We start from the raw sequence: 17,949 nt of genomic DNA, 5'->3' as shown, positions 1-17,949 counted from the left end.
TTTACGTTCATCTCTTTTTCTCTCAAAACAAAAGGTATTTTCTCTTTATTAGGATGTGCTCTTACATTTACAATTTGGCGCCTTTACGTACTTTTACCTTTTGCTGCATTATTTCTTTATTTCTGTCAGTTTTATGCTCCGCTTTACGTTTATACGTCTATGTGTTCTCTCAATCTCTTATTTTTTGCTTACGTGTTGTTTCCTTACCTTTTCTACACTTTTTTTCATAGAAAAATTGTTACCCTGATCCGGGTTCGAACCCCGACCTCCCACGTCGTAAGTGGCGCTTATACCACTGGGCCACCGGGCCCCAGGTACTGACCGTCTTTTGCAGATATTTTAACATAAACTTTTTAAATAAATCAACATTACAAACTAACTAAAAATAATAATGTGTGAAAACATCTTTGAAGCCACCAACATTACAGTTCTCTCTTAAATGTTGGTTGCATACAGTGTCAGCGGCCATTTTTTGTTGTTCATGTCCACATCCACCCGCAAACACTCAATTGGTGCAAAAAACCAAATTTTGTGACTCACAATTCGGAAGAGTGAATCATTTAAAACAGTAATTTCTATTGTGTTTCTCTATGACCAGTGACAAAGATCACAAAACCGTGTTTTTGAACGCATAAAGTCACACTTCTGTCCGTCATTTGGGTGTTATGGCCGATCCTCGCATAAAAACTCTCAAAATCAAAACAGGTGTAGTGAAGAGGTTAGCCAAAGAAAAAGTAACGTATGAGAAAGAAGCCGATCAGCAAAGAAACAGAATCGAGAAATTGAAACGTGAGGGTAAGGACGAATATGACATCAGAAAGCAGGAGGAGGTCCTGCAGGAGAGTCTGATGATGGTCCCTGACTGCCAGAGACGCCTTGCACTTGCTTTCGACGAACTGAACAAAATCCTCGCCTCTGAGCAGGATTTGAAGGAACTTGAGGAGTACCAAACTGCTTTGAACGTGCTAGAGGAGGCAAAGTTGCAATTGCCACAAAAAGATTAATTCGTTGTTTTCGTAAATTAGTTAAAAATAATGGATCAGCTCGGGGACACCCCCAGACTTAACTATCTCGACCCCCGACTTTCCAACTCCAACGTGCCACTTCCCGTCAAAATCGACAAGGAAAAAGACCAACAAATCATCGATAAATGGCTCGTTGAAAGAGGCAAGTTCCAGATAAACCCCTACTATTCCATACGCAGGCCACGGTGCGAAATCACGCTAAGCGGGGCGAAGCAAGCCTTGAAAAACTGTCTCGCAATCGTGGAAAAACTCAACAAGACGCAGGAAGAGCTCCGGAATAACGTTGAAACCATGTCGTCCAACGAATGGAAGCAGAAAACGCTCGACATCGGCAGTCTCAAGGACGAGTTCGATAAATCAATCCTTTTATTTGAAGACAACACGATTCTAAAGTCACTCAAAGGCCTGGCCGTCAAGCGGGCGCGTAAGCGCCTCAATCGCAAGAAACAGAAAAAGTTCCGGCAAGAACAACTCAAAGTCAAGAAGGAGAAACAAAGCGAGATTGATAAAAGCATAAACACGTGGCTTGAGAGCAAAAAGGACGAAGTGGAACGCGCGAAAATGGAAGAAAAGATGAAGAGAGACGCCGATTGTGTTTTGTACGAAGTGACGAAGAAGAAATCGGAAGCGCGCAAGCAACTCTCACTCATTTCCGCGCTCGTTAAGTTGCGGACGGTTAGAGACGCCATGGCCACGCAAAGGGGCGACAAGTTGTCGCTGGAGGACAGGCAGGCCTTCGGGCACGTCACGGGTAAAATTGGCCAAACAAGACAAACACTTCTACATAACTAAACTTTCAGAGAAACTAATTCGCATGTGGGAGAACTCGTACCAGAGCTACTGCAAAGAGGAGCAATGCTTGAAAGTGATGCTGGAACACAACGCCAGTAAGGACTCCAAAGCGGCGATCGCCGCCAAACAAACCCGCATTGTCGACGACTGGGAGTCCCTCCTATTCGGCCCCCGAGACCCCCCCGTCAACAACCCCACCTTCTGGGCTCTAACGAGCGCCGACCGCGACTTGGAGACATTTATCGCCATAAGGAAAAGTTGGGACACGTTTCTAAGTCCGGGGAACGCCTCAGGCTCGGCTATTCCACTCGGGTGGGTCGCCCCGCCCGAGGCCCCCAGCGAGAGTTGGGCCCCGTTTTTAAAAACCGACTAATGCTTTTCTATTATTTTTAATAAAATAATCACAATTAAAGCGCCTTGCGGTGGTATTCAGGTGTGGCGTTCCCGTAGTCTTGCAGGCTGAACAATTGGGCGCTGTTTTTGACCAGATATTTCAAGAAATCTTGGATGTTCTGGAGCAGGAGTTGGATGCTGCGTTCGTCGAGGGGCGTGTACGCCAACATGGCCCCCAGCTTGACGAACAGACGGAGCAAGTGAGTGGCACCGTACACCTCAGACATGGGCTTATCGGGGTAGGTTTGCAAGATATCGGCGTACTGGGGCCGCTCGAACTTGTACAAAAGTTGCGTCCCCAACATCACGTTAAAATACTCCTTGATGCCTTTGACGATTTCAATCGTAGCCGACTCTTTGCTGGAATTATTCGACTTGATTGACTTCTTGTAAGCGAGATAGTTGTCCAGAATTTGCTCGACTGTGACTTTTGCCGGCAAATTTGCGAGTTTTCGTTGTCTGGTAATTACGTCCCAGTCGTCCACCAACCAAGGTTTCAACTCGTCAGGGATTTTAACCTTGATTTCAACCTTATTCAAAAATTGCTCCTCGGACTCGACCGAGGGGTCCAACCGCCCCCTTTTCTTCCGGGGCACGTCTGAACCCGAGTCTTGCCCACTCGACGGTGTGCTTATTTTGCTCTTCCCCCCTTTGATCAGTTCATTATTTGGGGTACTAGATCTCGAGTCAATGTCTTTCGTGGCGTCGGTTTTACTCTTCTTGGCCTTTTTCGTCTTGCTGGGTTGAGTCGAGTGGGCTTTTTGCACCTCCTTTTGTCTCGCAACGTTGGCCTCGTTGTATTTGAGGACACGGCTTTCGGGCACCCATTCGTCCCAACTGCAAACACACGACTGTCAATTACAAGGCCCCCCGAAAACACTTACACACTTTTTGTTCCAACCAGCGTAATGGATAAAGTACTTCACTTGCTTGTCCTTGGTTATGGTCGACTTCAGACATTTGGCTTCGTAAATCAACGGGCCGTGGAAGCACAAAACCTTCTCGCCTGGAAAAGGGGTGTTTGGGCGGCTTAAGGGGGCGACCACGTGTCTTACCTTCGGAAAATTTAAACTTGGGGGGCATTTTCGGCTTCAAACAATTTTTTTTGTTTTGACAATTGACAGTTGGTTGTGGCTACCGGCACATTTGTGCCGGTTATAACGCGTCCCGGTGCCTTTATTTGTTATTTATTGTATTTTGTGAAACATTTATTTGCTTGATGATTGATTTGGGGCGAAATTGTGCCAGGGTTAGTTAATTATGATTGATTACAAGCCAGAAGTGGCTACGGTCACGCCATTTTGTCAACATAACCTAGCTTTAGACGGCGTTTGAATTTGGCTTGGAATGGGTGAGTTTGTTTAAATGTGCCCCCTGATCGTGTTATCGTGGGTTTAGAGTTGCAGAAATCGAAGAAAAGTAAGGTTAAGCGGAGGCCCCCTTTGCCGGAGGACGACACCTCCGGTGATTTGCTCATAGTGGACGAGTCTGGTGCTAAAACCAAGTCGCCGGTGAACAAGCCCCCGTCCGCATCGTCCTCTGGTAATAAAAAGCGCAAAAAACGCGACAGTGCCTCAAGTGACGAGGAACGGTGGCTCACTGCCATCGAGTCCGGGAAGCTTGAGGATGTTGACGACGAATTGAAGAAAATCAAGCCGAAGGACCCGGCCTTGATGACGGCGCGACAGCGCGCCATGTACGAGCGTGAGGTGGACGGGAGCCCCTCTGTGACCACCCCCACGTTAATGTCGCTCCCGACTGGATATAAAGTAATTCAGTTTGTTTCAATTCAAATAGTTTAGACTTGTTGGTTTAGGAGAAGGTCATGACGGCCGAAGCGATTCAAAAAGCGGCGATCAAGTCGCAGAAACGCAAACAACTGGCGGACGAAAAGCGCGAAAAGGATAAGAAGAAGACGATGGAAAGGCTGCTCAAAAAGCAGGAGTCGAAGGCGGCCAAAGCGGCGAAAAACAAAATCACCAAAGCGCAAACCCCCATGATTTTGTACCGTCAGAATGTTGGGTTAACGACAGTGTCGTTCCCGCAAGGGATGGACTGGCCCTTGCCGGGGGCGGGGGGCAAAGAGCCCCCGAAAGCCACACTGTGTAGCATGGGCTGTGGCAATGTGAAAAAATACTCCTGTTCGCGGACAAATGCACCGCTGTGCAGTCTAACGTGTTATAAAAGGAATATCGCTAGTCGGATTTTGTGAGGGGAAGGGAAAAAAGGCCAGTTTTGAGTCAGAGATACGGTAATTTATTTGTTTTACATTTGTTGGGTTGTGACTAGGCCACTTGGATGGCGCGTATTAATTTTCGAATCAAAGTGGCCCGAGCCAATCACAGGCCACTTTGATCAGTTATTGTTACCGGAAGGAAACATTGTATGTGACTCTGTCTATCTGACCTATTTTGGCACGTGTGGGGCGCCCCTAGCGGGAAACTTCCCCGAAATTTGTGCATCTTAAACAAATAAACTTTAAGGTACTGTTCGTTTGTACAGGGTGCTGCTTTTTGGGTGTCCGAAATTAAGAGGTTAGAGAAAAATTAGAGACACATTCTCGGGTCAAAACCGCATCTCCCGATCGTCTTTTGTTTTCGACTTATAAACAAAAATTGACATTTTAGCGAAATCTTAAAAAAATCATATCTTTCTTATTATAAAAGATACACGTTTGAAACAAAGACATTATACAAGCACTCTTTTCCGGAGAATTTAGTAATGTTATCAGCGATTTTTTTCAAAAATTCGTTTAACTGTAATAACATAAAGTTGTATTTTTTTAAATGGGAATCATAGTTGGCTATGACATTTTCGAAAAGCTTATTTTTTCTGAACTAAAGACGATATAAATACAGTTTGATATTTTTATATATTTTTGATAAAAATATATTTAAAATATTTGAAAGTAGTTGGCCATGGAAAAATTATTTCACATAAAAGGTGTAAATAATCTAGAAATTTTGTGACCGGATATTAAAGTAAAAAATGTGAAATTATAAAAATAAGTTAAAGTTATTTTCAATTGAACAAATATACGAACGTCGCAGATTTTAATTACATAAAAAATGTGCAGAAAATTGCAAACGATGTCTCACTACCACTTGATGCCACTTTTTTATGATTTAGTGCAATGGAGGTGACGTTGATAATGTTGTGTATTTTTTTACCGCAGATGGAATTTGATTTTGGTGTTTGGATTGACATTTTTTTGTAAAATAAAATTTTATTGATACGCAATCATACAATTAATAAGATTTTTCTTCTTCCGACATTTCTTGTTTAAAATTGGAAAATAGAATGACAACGTAAGCTTGCCATTTTAAATATAAAAACAAATAATTTTTATTAATTGCAAAAATTTGATCTAATAAAAATTTATTATGCTGTTTTTGAATTAATTAGGGTTCAAAAAAACATTAAATTATAAATACTTGTTGGGTAATACAATTTTCATAGTTTTAATTAAAAATCCAAAATTTTTTCATGGCCTACTATAAAGAAAAAGCGAAATTTTTTGTTTTTTCTTAAATATTCAAAATTAATGTATTACACAAATGGACATATCAAATCAGAAAAAAATAAGCTTTTCGAAAATGTCATAGCCAACTATGATTCTCATTTAAAAAAATACAACTTTATGTTATTACAGCTAAAGGAATGATTAAAAAAAATCGCTGATAACATTACTAAATTCTCTGTAAACGTCTTTGGTTCAAATGTGTATCTTTTATAATAAGGAAGATATAAAAAATAAACTTTTGTTTATAAGTCGAAAACAAAAGACGATAGCGAGATGCGGTTTTGACCCGTGAATGTGTCACTCGTTTTTCTCTAAACTCTCTCGACATCCATGCCGCACCCTGTACATTGATCACACATCTTCCATGCAAACGACGAATTTCAGCCACTTTTCGTACCGTCTTGCCAACTCAAGCTCGTGAAATTGTGCCGATTGTACGAGATTTTTCCGAATGAATTCAGCTTCGTTCTTGACCAAAGTCTGGTACAAGCGACACGACTGCACTTTATTTGGCTGACTTTTGAACAGTTTTGGTTGCTTTTCCCCGTCCACATTAACGATATTTGTCCCGTACAAAATCACTTCGTCCAGCTTTACGTCGGTTTTGAACGCCAAACCATGGTACTCATGGGCGGTTTTAACCAAATGGTAGACGAGAAACCGGCGGTGGTACCATATGGACTCGTGGTTGGGGTAGAGCGAGTTTAGCGTTTCCACAACGTTGTACAGGTCATAGAGTAGCAAACAGAAGAAATTGACGAAATTGATCGTCTCCTCCAGGGGTTTCCCCTGCGATTTCTCCTTCCCTAGCAGGAAGGTGAGGATGTCTCTTGGGTCATTCTCCCCAACTAAACCTAACAGTTTGACGGTTTCGCAAAAATAAAACTCGTATACGCTTGTAATGTTCCTACTTTTCCTAACCGTGTTGAACAAGTATTGTCTGTAGTGGAACCCCGTGTGTTCGGACACGTGTCCCGAGACCCATTTTTCGCTAAAGGTAAGCTCGTCCATTATCACGTTGAAGTTGGCGGTGCGGGCCCCCAGAGTCTCGAGACTCCACACGCGGTGGCTCCAAGCGTGGTAGTTGTTGGCGTTTTTTTGGGCCCCCATTTCGCACACCGCCAGCTCGTTTTCGAGCAAATTCCGGGGGGTTGTCAAGTCGTTGGCTTGCAGCTTGGCCAAGGTGCGCCCCAGGAGCCAGCGGCGGTACGCAAACGCCTCGTTTGATTTGCTCTTGTACGAGAGGACGAGTCTGGCGAAGAGGAGCTCGTTGGCGGCGCCAATGACGTCGTTTTCGACCAGTTCGCGTTTCATGTTCCAAAAGGTCGAAACGTCGGGGTTTATTAATAAAACTCCGATTAGGAGGCGGTTCAGGTTGTTTTGTTTCGAGAAGGAGAGTTTGCGTTTTGCGAGCAGTTTGCGTGTTTCGAACAGTTCTAGATAAGCGTATCGGTAGATGTGCTTCACACACCATGATTCGAGTCCGATGTTGTGTTCTTCGTACAAGACGGGCGATTTGTTTTTTGTGTTGCTTTCGCACGGGATTATTATGAAGTCTTTGCTGGAAGTTCAAGTTGGGAGAAAGTGCGGTTAGGGGAGGTGACTTACAGTAAGGGGTCGTTGGTTAGGATGGTTTCCAGTGTGTGTAAAATGCGCTGCGACATGGAATTGTCGTCTTCCATTTCGGTTGTGGTCGTGGTTCAGAGCGGGATAAACGAAATCAAAAAATATTTGGATTTTTTTTAACAATGTCAAATTGACATTTGGGGGACAGGGGTGGCAACTGGCACGCGTTTGCGCAAAAATTGGGGTATTTACGGGAATTTTTAATATCAAACGGTTTGCATTAGTTTTAGGCGAAGGTTTGCTAATAAATCCGATTTATTGTGTGGTTTGTTACAGAAAAAGGACACTGTTGGGAATTTTGGACGCACCAACATGACGGCTAAAAAGTTTCTAGGATTTCTACAGAGCGAAGCTACTGAGTGATCCAGAATGACTGATTCGGTTGGCAATTCTGATTTTTGTTCTAAGTGATTGTACTGTATTTATTGTAAAATAAACTTAAAAAACCATTAGGCTCTTTATTACACAAACCCGACCAACCTATCAAATTATCAAAAGTACACAGTTACTATTTTCATTACTCGTAAAAAAATGTTAGGTGTATTTCTTAATAAATCTGTGAGGAGGTTTTCCAGGGTATGTATCAGAAGCAGGTAAACAAATTTTTCGTTTTGTGGATTTTAAGAGTAATTTTGCAATTTTTCAAATTGTCGAAAAATGGTATTAGGATCACAGGAACGCAAAGAGGTGTTTCAGGTTTTACGCGGGAAAATTTTTACACCTCCTCGCATTTCTATGATCCTGATACAAAATCGCCATTTTTTTAAATGTAAATTTTTGGTAAAATTTTTCCACGTGTAACTTGAAAGACCTCCTCGCGTTTCTGTGATCCTGATACAAGTCTCGATATTTTTAAAATTAAATTTTTTTTCGAGACTTGCATCAGGATCACAGAAACGCGAAGAGGTCTTTTGTCATACGCGAAAAAAATTTGTAAACATTTCGGTTAAAAAAAAAAATGGCGATTTTGTATTAGGATCATAGGAGTGCGAGGAGGTGTAAAATTTTTTTGCCGCGAAAATCCCGAAACACCTCTTCGCGTTTCTGTGATCCTAATACGAAATCGCCATTTTTAAAAATTTAAATTTTTTGCAAAATTTTTTCCGCCTATGACAAAGGACCTCCTCGCGTTTCTGTGATCCTAATACAAGTTTCAAAAAATATTTAAATTTTAAAAATATTGTGACATGTATCAGGAGCACAGAAAAGCGAAGAGGTCTTTCAAGTTAAACGTGGAAAAATTTTGCTAAAAATTTAAATTTAAAAAAAATGGCGGTTTTGTATTAGGATCATAGGAATGTGAGGAAACCTCAAATTTTTCTCGCGTAAAACCCGAAACACCTTCACGTTCCTGTTAATCCTAATAACATTTTTCCAGGATCGTAATAAAAGTCTCGATAAAAATTTATTATCCTAAAGTGATAAATTTTTTTCCAAAAATTTAAATCAGAACTAGTATCAGGGCCACTGAAACGCCAAATGTTTTTAAACGAAAATAAAGAAACACGCATATTCTTTTAAATATATTTATTGTAAATAAAACTATAAAGTATAGTAAACTGATAAAACGCTTGACAATTCCTACAAATAAACGACCTCTAATAATATAGTGAATCCTTATTTACAAATTCATCCTTCACTATCTTTCTTATCATCTTCCTCCTCCTCCTCCCAATCGTCCATCAATTTATGTACCGTTTCCCCCGCAACCTTTTCCTTTTCCTTATTATCGGACTGTTGCGAATCAGTATCTTCCCAATCGTCCAAGATGGATATTTTCGTCGCTTCTACATCCTTATTTTGCGAATCTTGCGAAGACTGGGAATTTTCGTCGTTAAACTGACTAGTGGACGTGTCACTTTGTGACAACTCCTGCTCCACTGTATTATTTTCCTCGTGCGTTGTTTTCTCCTCTTCTATTTCCATAGGACAAGCTTCCGTGTTTGTCTCTTCCAACAGTTGCACTGCTGTTTCCTCCGTCTCATTTTTCTCAACCTCTTCCTCCCCTTTTTCTGGCGTGGGGGCTGGGACTACATCCCGCTCTCCCTCTTCTTCCCCCTTACTGTCGTCAGTTTTCCCCAATTCTTCTTCCTCCTCCTCCTTACTCTCGTCAGTTTTACTAATCTCTTCTTCTTCTTCTTCCTCCTTAACGTCGTCCGTTTTGGCAACCTCTTCTTCCCCCCCCTTTTCTTCTTCATTCACCTCCAACTGTTCATTTTGTTTGTCAGCAGGTTCTGGTTGTTCCGTTTCTTCCTCCTTTTTGTCACTTGTTTCTTGTTCGGTCTCCTTCGGTTCTTCAACCGGTTTTTCCGGCTCTTCAATGGTCAAAGGTGAGGTGAACTCGAGTTGGCTCCCTTGTGTTAAACTTTCAATGAGGGCATCATTTGGCGGAACTACAGCTTCTTTCTCCTTTTCTTCATCAACAATTGGTTTTTCTTCCTCCTTCAGTTCGCCACCGTGGCTCTCAATCTCCCTCTGGATCATTTCAATTGACTCGATCTGTGCTTCGGGCGGGTTCATGACCACTTGACTCGCCGTCGATGTAATTGTTGCCCCATTTCTGATTTCAATGAGACCGGTTTGTGAATTAACCATGATGTTGCCTTGGGAGGTTATGAACTGGTCTTGTTGCCCATCGACTGGGTGGCTGTACAGAACCACAATGTTGGAATTATCATTGGTTATCTCTTCCTGGTTATCGCCATAATCGTGGTCTGTTAGAACCATAACTAACTCATCAGTTGAAGTTATATCACCTGAGGAGAGCATTGACTGGGTTAGGACCCCTTGCGGGGTCATAACTTCGTTTTGATTTTGGGACAATTCTGGGAGAATAAACTCGGGCTGTTCCGTTTGGTTGTTGAAATTCTGCTGGTCGTCGATGAAGAACTGCTGGTTTTCGTTTATGACCACGATATCCACCAGACCTAAGGAATTAATGAAATAATCAATGATTTTTTTTAATCATTTTATTTATTATTTATTTTTTTATTATTTTTTTTATGTCGGTTGCGTATCGTAATAACCAACGGAATGCTATAATAATTACACTAAAAACCAGGGTAATTTAGTTGGATTATGTTGGCAACCTAGTTTTTTGACAATTATCTGAGAGAACTGTCAATGTCAATCGGCACCTGTTTCAAGTGCATAATTTAATCAAATTAATCAAATACGATCCTTTAGAGAAAAACGACACATTCTTGGGCCCGCATCTCGGTATCGTCTTTTGTTTTCGACTTATAAACAAAAGTTGACATTTTAGTGAAATATTAAAAAATTCATATCTTCCTTATTTTAAAAGATACACATTTGAAACAAAAACATTATAGAGGCACTTTTTTACAGAGAATTTAGTAATGTTATCAGCGATTTTTTTTAATCATTCGTTTATCTGTAATAACATAAACTTGTATTTTTTTTTATGAGAATCATAGTTGGCTATGACATTTTCGAAAAGCTTATTTTTTTTCTAAACTCAAAACAATATAAATATAGTTTGATATTTTGATATATTTTTGATAAAAAATATATTTAAAATATTTGAAAGTAGTTGGCCATGGAAAAATTATTTCACATAAAAGGTGTGAATAATCTAGAAATTTTGTGAACGGTTATTAAAGTAAAAAATGTGAAATTATAAAAATTAGTTAAAGTTATTTTCAATTGAACAAATATAAGAGCGTCGCAGATTTAAATTGCATAAAAAATGTGCAGAAAATTGCAAACGATGTGTCACTACCACTTGATGCCACTTTTTTATGATTTAGTGCAATGGAGGTGACGTTGATAATGTTGTGTATTTTTTTACCGCAGATGGAATTTGATTTTGGTGTTTGGATTGACATTTTTTTGTAAAATAAAATTTTATTGATACGCAATCATACAATTAATAAGATTTTTCTTCTTCCGACATTTCTTGTTAAAAATTGAAAAATAGAATGACAACGTAAGCTTGCCATTTTAAATATAAAAACAAATAATTTTTATTAATTGCAAAAATTTGATCTAATAAAAATTTATTATGCTGTTTTTGAATTAATTAGGGTTTAAAAAACCACTAAATTGTAAATACTTGTTGGGTAATACAATTTTCATAGTTTTAATTAAAAATCCAAAATTTTTTCATGGCCTACTATAAAGAAAAAGCGAAATGTTTTGTTTTTTCTTAAATATTTAAAATTTATGTATTAAACAAATAGACATATCAAATCAGAAAAAAACAAGCTTTTCGAAAATGTCATAGCCAACTATGATTCCTATTTAAAAAATACAACTTTTTGTAATTATATTAAATAATTGTCTAGATATTTATTATTACCTAAGCTGGTGGCAATTCCTGTGGCGACGTTGTTCAAGGCCTCTGCTTCGGAGCTCGGCTCCAGGGCGAGTTGTTGTTGCGTCTCGTGTCGTTCTTGCACCTTCACATTCGATAAAATATTGACTTTTTTGGGTGTTTCCGTCGGATCGGTGATAATTTCCGGCAAAATGTACTCATCTTTGTTCTCTTCTTCTTCATAATCCTCCACATCTTCCCCTTCTTCAATGCTCACAATCCCGTCCCGAATCGCCTCATTCCTGTGCTGTAGTCGCACGTGTGAGAACAAATTGACTCCCGACTGATATCTCTTGGTACAATACTGGCAATCGTAGTTGTTCTTGCTAGTCTTGCCTGTGTGTCCTGTGATTTGGATGTGACTGGTTAGCGTCGCCTGCGAGGTGAATGTCAGTTTGCACTCAACACATTGTATTTCGTTTTTGTCGTGTTTGAGTTTGTGTTTGGCCAGTAGGTGGGTGTTGAGGGCGATGAACGGACATTGGTCGCACTTGGGGAAGTTGTAGTTGGGGGGCGGTTTCATGCCGTGTTTGGTGTGCAAGTGGTACATGAGTAGGTTGTGTTTGCTGCATCGATGGCCGCAGTATTTGCACAGTTTCGGGTCGAATTTTTCGTTATGTACGTCGGTCATGTGCTTTCTGTATAGGTAGTAGAGGACGAATTCGACGGATTCGTCGTCGGTGCTGCAACGATCGCATTTCCATGGGGGTTTGTTGTCGGGTTGGGGGTCGTGGGGCTTGGGGGACTTGGGGGGGTCGGTTTTTTGAATGTCGGTGACCTGGAAAATGGAAAATAATGTTTATAAAAAATATATAGTAAAAATACTGGTGACATGAGAAAAGGGAGAAAGGAAAAAAAGGAAGGTTAAATTTTTGCCGATATTTTCGGAACGGTTAGTCGTAGCGACTAGAAACACTCAATTCTAAGGACATGACCCCGAATAGTTGGAAAATAATGAAGACTATTTGGTTTCGATAAATTTTCACAAGACTAAATTTTTGCCGATATTGTCCGAACGGTTAGTCGTAGCGACTTGATTCTTGCAGATTTGGATTCCGCCGGTCATTCTACGTTAGAAACACTCAATTCTAAGGACATAGTCCCGAATAGAACGAAAATAATGAAGACTATTTGATTTCTATAAATTTTGACAAGGCAAAATTTTTGCCGATATTTTCCGAACGGTTAGTCGTAGCGACTTGATTCTTGCATATTTGGATTCCGCCGGTCATTCTACGTTAGAAACACTCAATTCTAAGGACATAGTCCCGAATAGAACGAAAATAATGAAGACTATTTGGTTTCTATAAATTTTGACAAGACTAAATTTTTGCCGATATTTTCCGAACGATTAGTCGTAGCGACTTGATTCTTGCAGATTTGGATTCCGCCGATCATTCTACGTTAGAAATACTCAATTCTAAGGACATAGTCCCGAATAGAAAGAAAATAATGAAGACTATTTGGTTTCGATAAATTTTCACAAGGCAAAATTTTTGCCGATATTTTCCGAACGGTTAGTCGTAGCGACTTGATTCTTGCAGATTTGGATTCCGCCGGTCATTCTACGTTAGAAACACTCAATTCTAAGGACATAGTCCCGAATAGAACGAAAATAATGAAGACTATTTGGTTTCTATAAATTTTGACAAGACTAAATTTTTGCCGATATTTTCCGAACGATTAGTCGTAGCGACTTGATTCTTGCAGATTTGGATTCCGCCGATCATTCTACGTTAGAAATACTCAATTCTAAGGACATAGTCCCGAATAGAAAGAAAATAATGAAGACTATTTGGTTTCGATAAATTTTCACAAGGCAAAATTTTTGCCGATATTTTCCGAACGGTTAGTCGTAGCGACTTGATTCTTGCAGATTTTGATTCCGCCGATCATTCTACGTTAGAAATACTCAATTCTAAGGACATAGTCCCGAATAGAAAGAAAATAATGAAGACTATTTGGTTTCGATAAATTTTCACAAGGCAAAATTTTTGCCGATATTTTCCGAACGGTTAGTCGTAGCGACTTGATTCTTGCAGATTTTGATTCCGCCGATCATTCTACGTTAGAAATACTCAATTCTAAGGACATAGTCCCGAATAGAAAGAAAATAATGAAGACTATTTGGTTTCGATAAATTTTCACAAGGCAAAATTTTTGCCGATATTTTCCGAACGGTTAGTCGTAGCGACTTGATTCTTGCAGATTTGGATTCCGCCGATCATTCTACGTTAGAAATACTCAATTCTAAGGACATAGTCCCGAATAGAAAGAAAATAATGAAGACTATTTGGTTTCGATACATTTTCACAAGGCAAAATTTTTGCCGATATTTTCCGAACGGTTAGTCGTAGCGACTTGATTCTTGTATATTTGGATTCCGCCGGTCATTCTACGTTAGAAACACTCAATTCTAAGGACATAGTCCCGAATAGAAAGAAAATAATGAAGACTATTTGGTTTCGATAAATTTTCACAAGGCAAAATTTTTGCCGATATTTTCCGAACGATTAGTCGTAGCGACTTGATTCTTGCAGATTTGGATTCCGCCGATCATTCTACGTTAGAAATACTCAATTCTAAGGACATAGTCCCGAATAGAAAGAAAATAATGAAGACTATTTGGTTTCGATAAATTTTCACAAGGCAAAATTTTTGCCGATATTTTCCGAACGGTTAGTCGTAGCGACTTGATTCTTGTATATTTGGATTCCGCCGATCATTCTACGTTTGAAACACTCAATTCTAAGGACATAGTCCCGAATAGAACGAAAATAATGAAGACTCTTTGGTTTCTATAAATTTTGAAAAGACTAAATTTTTGCCGATATTTTCCGAACGATTAGTCGTAGCGACTTGATTCTTGCAGATTTGGATTCCGCCGATCATTCTACGTTAGAAATACTCAATTCTAAGGACATAGTCCCGAATAGAAAGAAAATAATGAAGACTATTTGGTTTCGATAAATTTTCACAAGGCAAAATTTTTGCCGATATTTTCCGAACGGTTAGTCGTAGCGACTTGATTCTTGCAGATTTGGATTCCGCCGGTCATTCTACGTTAGAAACACTCAATTCTAAGGACATAGTCCCGAATAGAACGAAAATAATGAAGACTCTTTGGTTTCTATAAATTTTGAAAAGACTAAATTTTTGCCGATATTTTCCGAACGATTAGTCGTAGCGACTTGATTCTTGCAGATTTGGATTCCGCCGATCATTCTACGTTAGAAATACTCAATTCTAAGGACATAGTCCCGAATAGAAAGAAAATAATGAAGACTATTTGGTTTCGATAAATTTTCACAAGGCAAAATTTTTGCCGATATTTTCCGAACGATTAGTCGTAGCGACTTGATTCTTGCAGATTTGGATTCCGCCGATCATTCTACGTTAGAAACACTCAATTCTAAGGACATAGTCCCGAATAGAAAGAAAATAATGAAGACTATTTGGTTTCGATAAATTTTCACAAGACTAAATTTTTGCCGATATTGTCCGAACGGTTAGTCGTAGCGACTTGATTCTTGCAGATTTGGATTCCGCCGATCATTCTACGTTAGAAATACTCAATTCTAAGGACATAGTCCCGAATAGAACGAAAATAATGAAGACTCTTTGGTTTCTATAAATTTTGAAAAGACTAAATTTTTGCCGATATTTTCCGAACGATTAGTCGTAGCGACTTGATTCTTGCAGATTTGGATTCCGCCGATCATTCTACGTTAGAAATACTCAATTCTAAGGACATAGTCCCGAATAGAAAGAAAATAATGAAGACTATTTGGTTTCGATAAATTTTCACAAGGCAAAATTTTTGCCGATATTTTCCGAACGGTTAGTCGTAGCGACTTGATTCTTGCAGATTTGGATTCCGCCGGTCATTCTACGTTAGAAACACTCAATTCTAAGGACATAGTCCCGAATAGAACGAAAATAATGAAGACTCTTTGGTTTCTATAAATTTTGAAAAGACTAAATTTTTGCCGATATTTTCCGAACGGTTAGTCGTAGCGACTTGATTCTTGCAGATTTGGATTCCGCCGATCATTCTACGTTAGAAATACTCAATTCTAAGGACATAGTCCCGAATAGAAAGAAAATAATGAAGACTATTTGGTTTCGATAAATTTTCACAAGGCAAAATTTTTGCCGATATTTTCCGAACGATTAGTCGTAGCGACTTGATTCTTGCAGATTTGGATTCCGCCGATCATTCTACGTTAGAAACACTCAATTCTAAGGACATAGTCCCGAATAGAAAGAAAATAATGAAGACTATTTGGTTTCGATAAATTTTCACAAGACTAAATTTTTGCCGATATTGTCCGAACGGTTAGTCGTAGCGACTTGATTCTTGCATATTTGGATTCCGCCGATCATTCTACGTTTGAAACACTCAATTCTAAGGACATAGTCCCGAATAGAACGAAAATAATGAAGACTCTTTGGTTTCTATAAATTTTGAAAAGACTAAATTTTTGCCGATATTTTCCGAACGATTAGTCGTAGCGACTTGATTCTTGCAGATTTGGATTCCGCCGGTCATTCTACGTTAGAAACACTCAATTCTAAGGACATAGTCCCGAATAGAACGAAAATAATGAAGACTATTTGGTTTCGATAAATTTTCACAAGGCAAAATTTTTGCCGATATTTTCCGAACGGTTAGTCGTAGCGACTTGATTCTTGCAGATTTGGATTCCGCCGATCATTCTACGTTAGAAATACTCAATTCTAAGGACATAGTCCCGAATAGAAAGAAAATAATGAAGACTATTTGGTTTCGATACATTTTCACAAGGCAAAATTTTTGCCGATATTTTCCGAACGGTTAGTCGTAGCGACTTGATTCTTGTATATTTGGATTCCGCCGGTCATTCTACGTTAGAAACACTCAATTCTAAGGACATAGTCCCGAATAGAAAGAAAATAATGAAGACTATTTGGTTTCGATAAATTTTCACAAGGCAAAATTTTTGCCGATATTTTCCGAACGATTAGTCGTAGCGACTTGATTCTTGCAGATTTGGATTCCGCCGATCATTCTACGTTAGAAATACTCAATTCTAAGGACATAGTCCCGAATAGAAAGAAAATAATGAAGACTATTTGGTTTCGATAAATTTTCACAAGGCAAAATTTTTGCCGATATTTTCCGAACGGTTAGTCGTAGCGACTTGATTCTTGTATATTTGGATTCCGCCGATCATTCTACGTTTGAAACACTCAATTCTAAGGACATAGTCCCGAATAGAACGAAAATAATGAAGACTCTTTGGTTTCTATAAATTTTGAAAAGACTAAATTTTTGCCGATATTTTCCGAACGATTAGTCGTAGCGACTTGATTCTTGCAGATTTGGATTCCGCCGATCATTCTACGTTAGAAATACTCAATTCTAAGGACATAGTCCCGAATAGAAAGAAAATAATGAAGACTATTTGGTTTCGATAAATTTTCACAAGGCAAAATTTTTGCCGATATTTTCCGAACGGTTAGTCGTAGCGACTTGATTCTTGCAGATTTGGATTCCGCCGGTCATTCTACGTTAGAAACACTCAATTCTAAGGACATAGTCCCGAATAGAACGAAAATAATGAAGACTATTTGGTTTCGATAAATTTTCACAAGGCAAAATTTTTGCCGATATTTTCCGAACGGTTAGTCGTAGCGACTTGATTCTTGCAGATTTGGATTCCGCCGATCATTCTACGTTAGAAATACTCAATTCTAAGGACATAGTCCCGAATAGAAAGAAAATAATGAAGACTATTTGGTTTCGATAAATTTTCACAAGGCAAAATTTTTGCCGATATTTTCCGAACGGTTAGTCGTAGCGACTTGATTCTTGCAGATTTGGATTCCGCCGATCATTCTACGTTAGAAATACTCAATTCTAAGGACATAGTCCCGAATAGAAAGAAAATAATGAAGACTATTTGGTTTCGATAAATTTTCACAAGGCAAAATTTTTGCCGATATTTTCCGAACGGTTAGTCGTAGCGACTTGATTCTTGCAGATTTGGATTCCGCCGATCATTCTACGTTAGAAATACTCAATTCTAAGGACATAGTCCCGAATAGAAAGAAAATAATGAAGACTATTTGGTTTCGATACATTTTCACAAGGCAAAATTTTTGCCGATATTTACCGAACGGTTAGTCGTAGCGACTTGATTCTTGTATATTTGGATTCCGCCGGTCATTCTACGTTAGAAACACTCAATTCTAAGGACATAGTCCCGAAT

General features: G+C 39.2%; 7 protein-coding genes across 8 annotated transcripts in view; 4 read left to right on the top strand and 3 right to left on the bottom strand.

Moving 5' to 3' along the window:
• Positions 1–7,808, top strand: part of LOC135266778 (uncharacterized) — a 50,839-nt gene extending 43,031 nt beyond the window's left edge. For both annotated transcript variants that reach the window (XM_064358040.1, XM_064358039.1), the window contains one exon: positions 7,636–7,808. In XM_064358040.1, the coding sequence (XP_064214110.1) occupies positions 7,636–7,722 (87 nt within the window). In that variant the 3' untranslated portion in view covers positions 7,723–7,808. The remainder of the gene's footprint in view (positions 1–7,635) is intronic.
• Tbca (Tubulin binding cofactor A) lies at positions 666–1,140 on the top strand. Its single transcript, XM_964148.4, has one exon. The coding sequence runs from the start codon at positions 666–668 to the stop codon at positions 1,002–1,004; it is 339 nt and encodes a 112-aa protein (XP_969241.1). The 3' UTR covers positions 1,005–1,140.
• Positions 1,035–2,229, top strand: LOC657630 (uncharacterized). Its single transcript, XM_964077.5, has 2 exons — positions 1,035–1,776; positions 1,826–2,229. The coding sequence occupies exons 1-2, from the start codon at positions 1,035–1,037 to the stop codon at positions 2,188–2,190; spliced, it is 1,107 nt and encodes a 368-aa protein (XP_969170.1). The 3' UTR covers positions 2,191–2,229.
• On the bottom strand, positions 2,188–3,404 carry MRG15 (MORF-related gene 15). The gene is made up of 3 exons (XM_008200712.3): positions 3,266–3,404; positions 3,099–3,216; positions 2,188–3,047 (listed from the first exon to the last, which is right to left on the bottom strand). Exons 1-3 carry the CDS (start codon positions 3,291–3,293, stop codon positions 2,225–2,227), a joined length of 969 nt encoding a protein of 322 aa, XP_008198934.1. The 5' UTR covers positions 3,294–3,404; the 3' UTR covers positions 2,188–2,224.
• Positions 3,420–4,461, top strand: LOC103314483 (uncharacterized protein). Its single transcript, XM_008200713.3, has 3 exons — positions 3,420–3,561; positions 3,609–3,979; positions 4,027–4,461. Exons 1-3 carry the CDS (start codon positions 3,558–3,560, stop codon positions 4,420–4,422), a joined length of 771 nt encoding a protein of 256 aa, XP_008198935.1. The 5' UTR covers positions 3,420–3,557; the 3' UTR covers positions 4,423–4,461.
• temp (tempura) lies at positions 4,444–7,636 on the bottom strand. The gene is made up of 2 exons (XM_963857.4): positions 7,342–7,636; positions 4,444–7,294 (listed from the first exon to the last, which is right to left on the bottom strand). Exons 1-2 carry the CDS (start codon positions 7,413–7,415, stop codon positions 6,085–6,087), a joined length of 1,284 nt encoding a protein of 427 aa, XP_968950.1. The 5' UTR covers positions 7,416–7,636; the 3' UTR covers positions 4,444–6,084.
• Positions 7,809–8,871: 1,063 nt separating the features above from the next.
• Positions 8,872–17,949, bottom strand: part of Cp190 (Centrosomal protein 190kD) — a 103,024-nt gene continuing 93,946 nt past the window's right edge. The window contains exons 4-5 of the mRNA XM_064358038.1: positions 11,681–12,473; positions 8,872–10,286 (exon numbers count right to left, since the gene is read on the bottom strand). Coding sequence (XP_064214108.1) covers positions 8,989–10,286; positions 11,681–12,473 — 2,091 coding nt within the window. The 3' untranslated portion in view covers positions 8,872–8,988. The remainder of the gene's footprint in view (positions 10,287–11,680; positions 12,474–17,949) is intronic.

The sequence above is a fragment of the Tribolium castaneum genome, chromosome 7 (genome assembly GCF_031307605.1).
Source record: "Tribolium castaneum strain GA2 chromosome 7, icTriCast1.1, whole genome shotgun sequence".
In the NCBI taxonomy this organism is placed as follows: domain Eukaryota; kingdom Metazoa; phylum Arthropoda; class Insecta; order Coleoptera; family Tenebrionidae; genus Tribolium; species Tribolium castaneum.
Note: the sequence above shows the minus strand (reverse complement) of the source record. Positions and strands in the feature narration are given on the sequence as shown.

Excerpts from the sequence above, each read along its gene's own strand:
- Tbca (XM_964148.4), top strand. The coding sequence starts at position 666 with ATGGCCGATCCTCGCATAAAAACTCTCAAAATCAAAACAGGTGTAGTG.
- LOC657630 (XM_964077.5), top strand. The coding sequence starts at position 1,035 with ATGGATCAGCTCGGGGACACCCCCAGACTTAACTATCTCGACCCCCGA. Across the intron at positions 1,777-1,825 it reads GGCCTTCGGGCACGTCACGG|AGAAACTAATTCGCATGTGG; the intron begins GTAAAATTGGCC and ends CTAAACTTTCAG.
- MRG15 (XM_008200712.3), bottom strand. The coding sequence starts at position 3,293 with ATGCCCCCCAAGTTTAAATTTTCCGAAG. Across the intron at positions 3,217-3,265 it reads CAAGTTTAAATTTTCCGAAG|GCGAGAAGGTTTTGTGCTTC; the intron begins GTAAGACACGTG and ends CCCCTTTTCCAG. Across the intron at positions 3,048-3,098 it reads TACGCTGGTTGGAACAAAAA|TTGGGACGAATGGGTGCCCG; the intron begins GTGTGTAAGTGT and ends GTGTGTTTGCAG.
- LOC103314483 (XM_008200713.3), top strand. Across the intron at positions 3,980-4,026 it reads CGCTCCCGACTGGATATAAA|GAGAAGGTCATGACGGCCGA; the intron begins GTAATTCAGTTT and ends TTGTTGGTTTAG.
- temp (XM_963857.4), bottom strand. The coding sequence starts at position 7,415 with ATGGAAGACGACAATTCCATGTCGCAGCGCATTTTACACACACTGGAA. Across the intron at positions 7,295-7,341 it reads CTAACCAACGACCCCTTACT|CAAAGACTTCATAATAATCC; the intron begins GTAAGTCACCTC and ends TTGAACTTCCAG.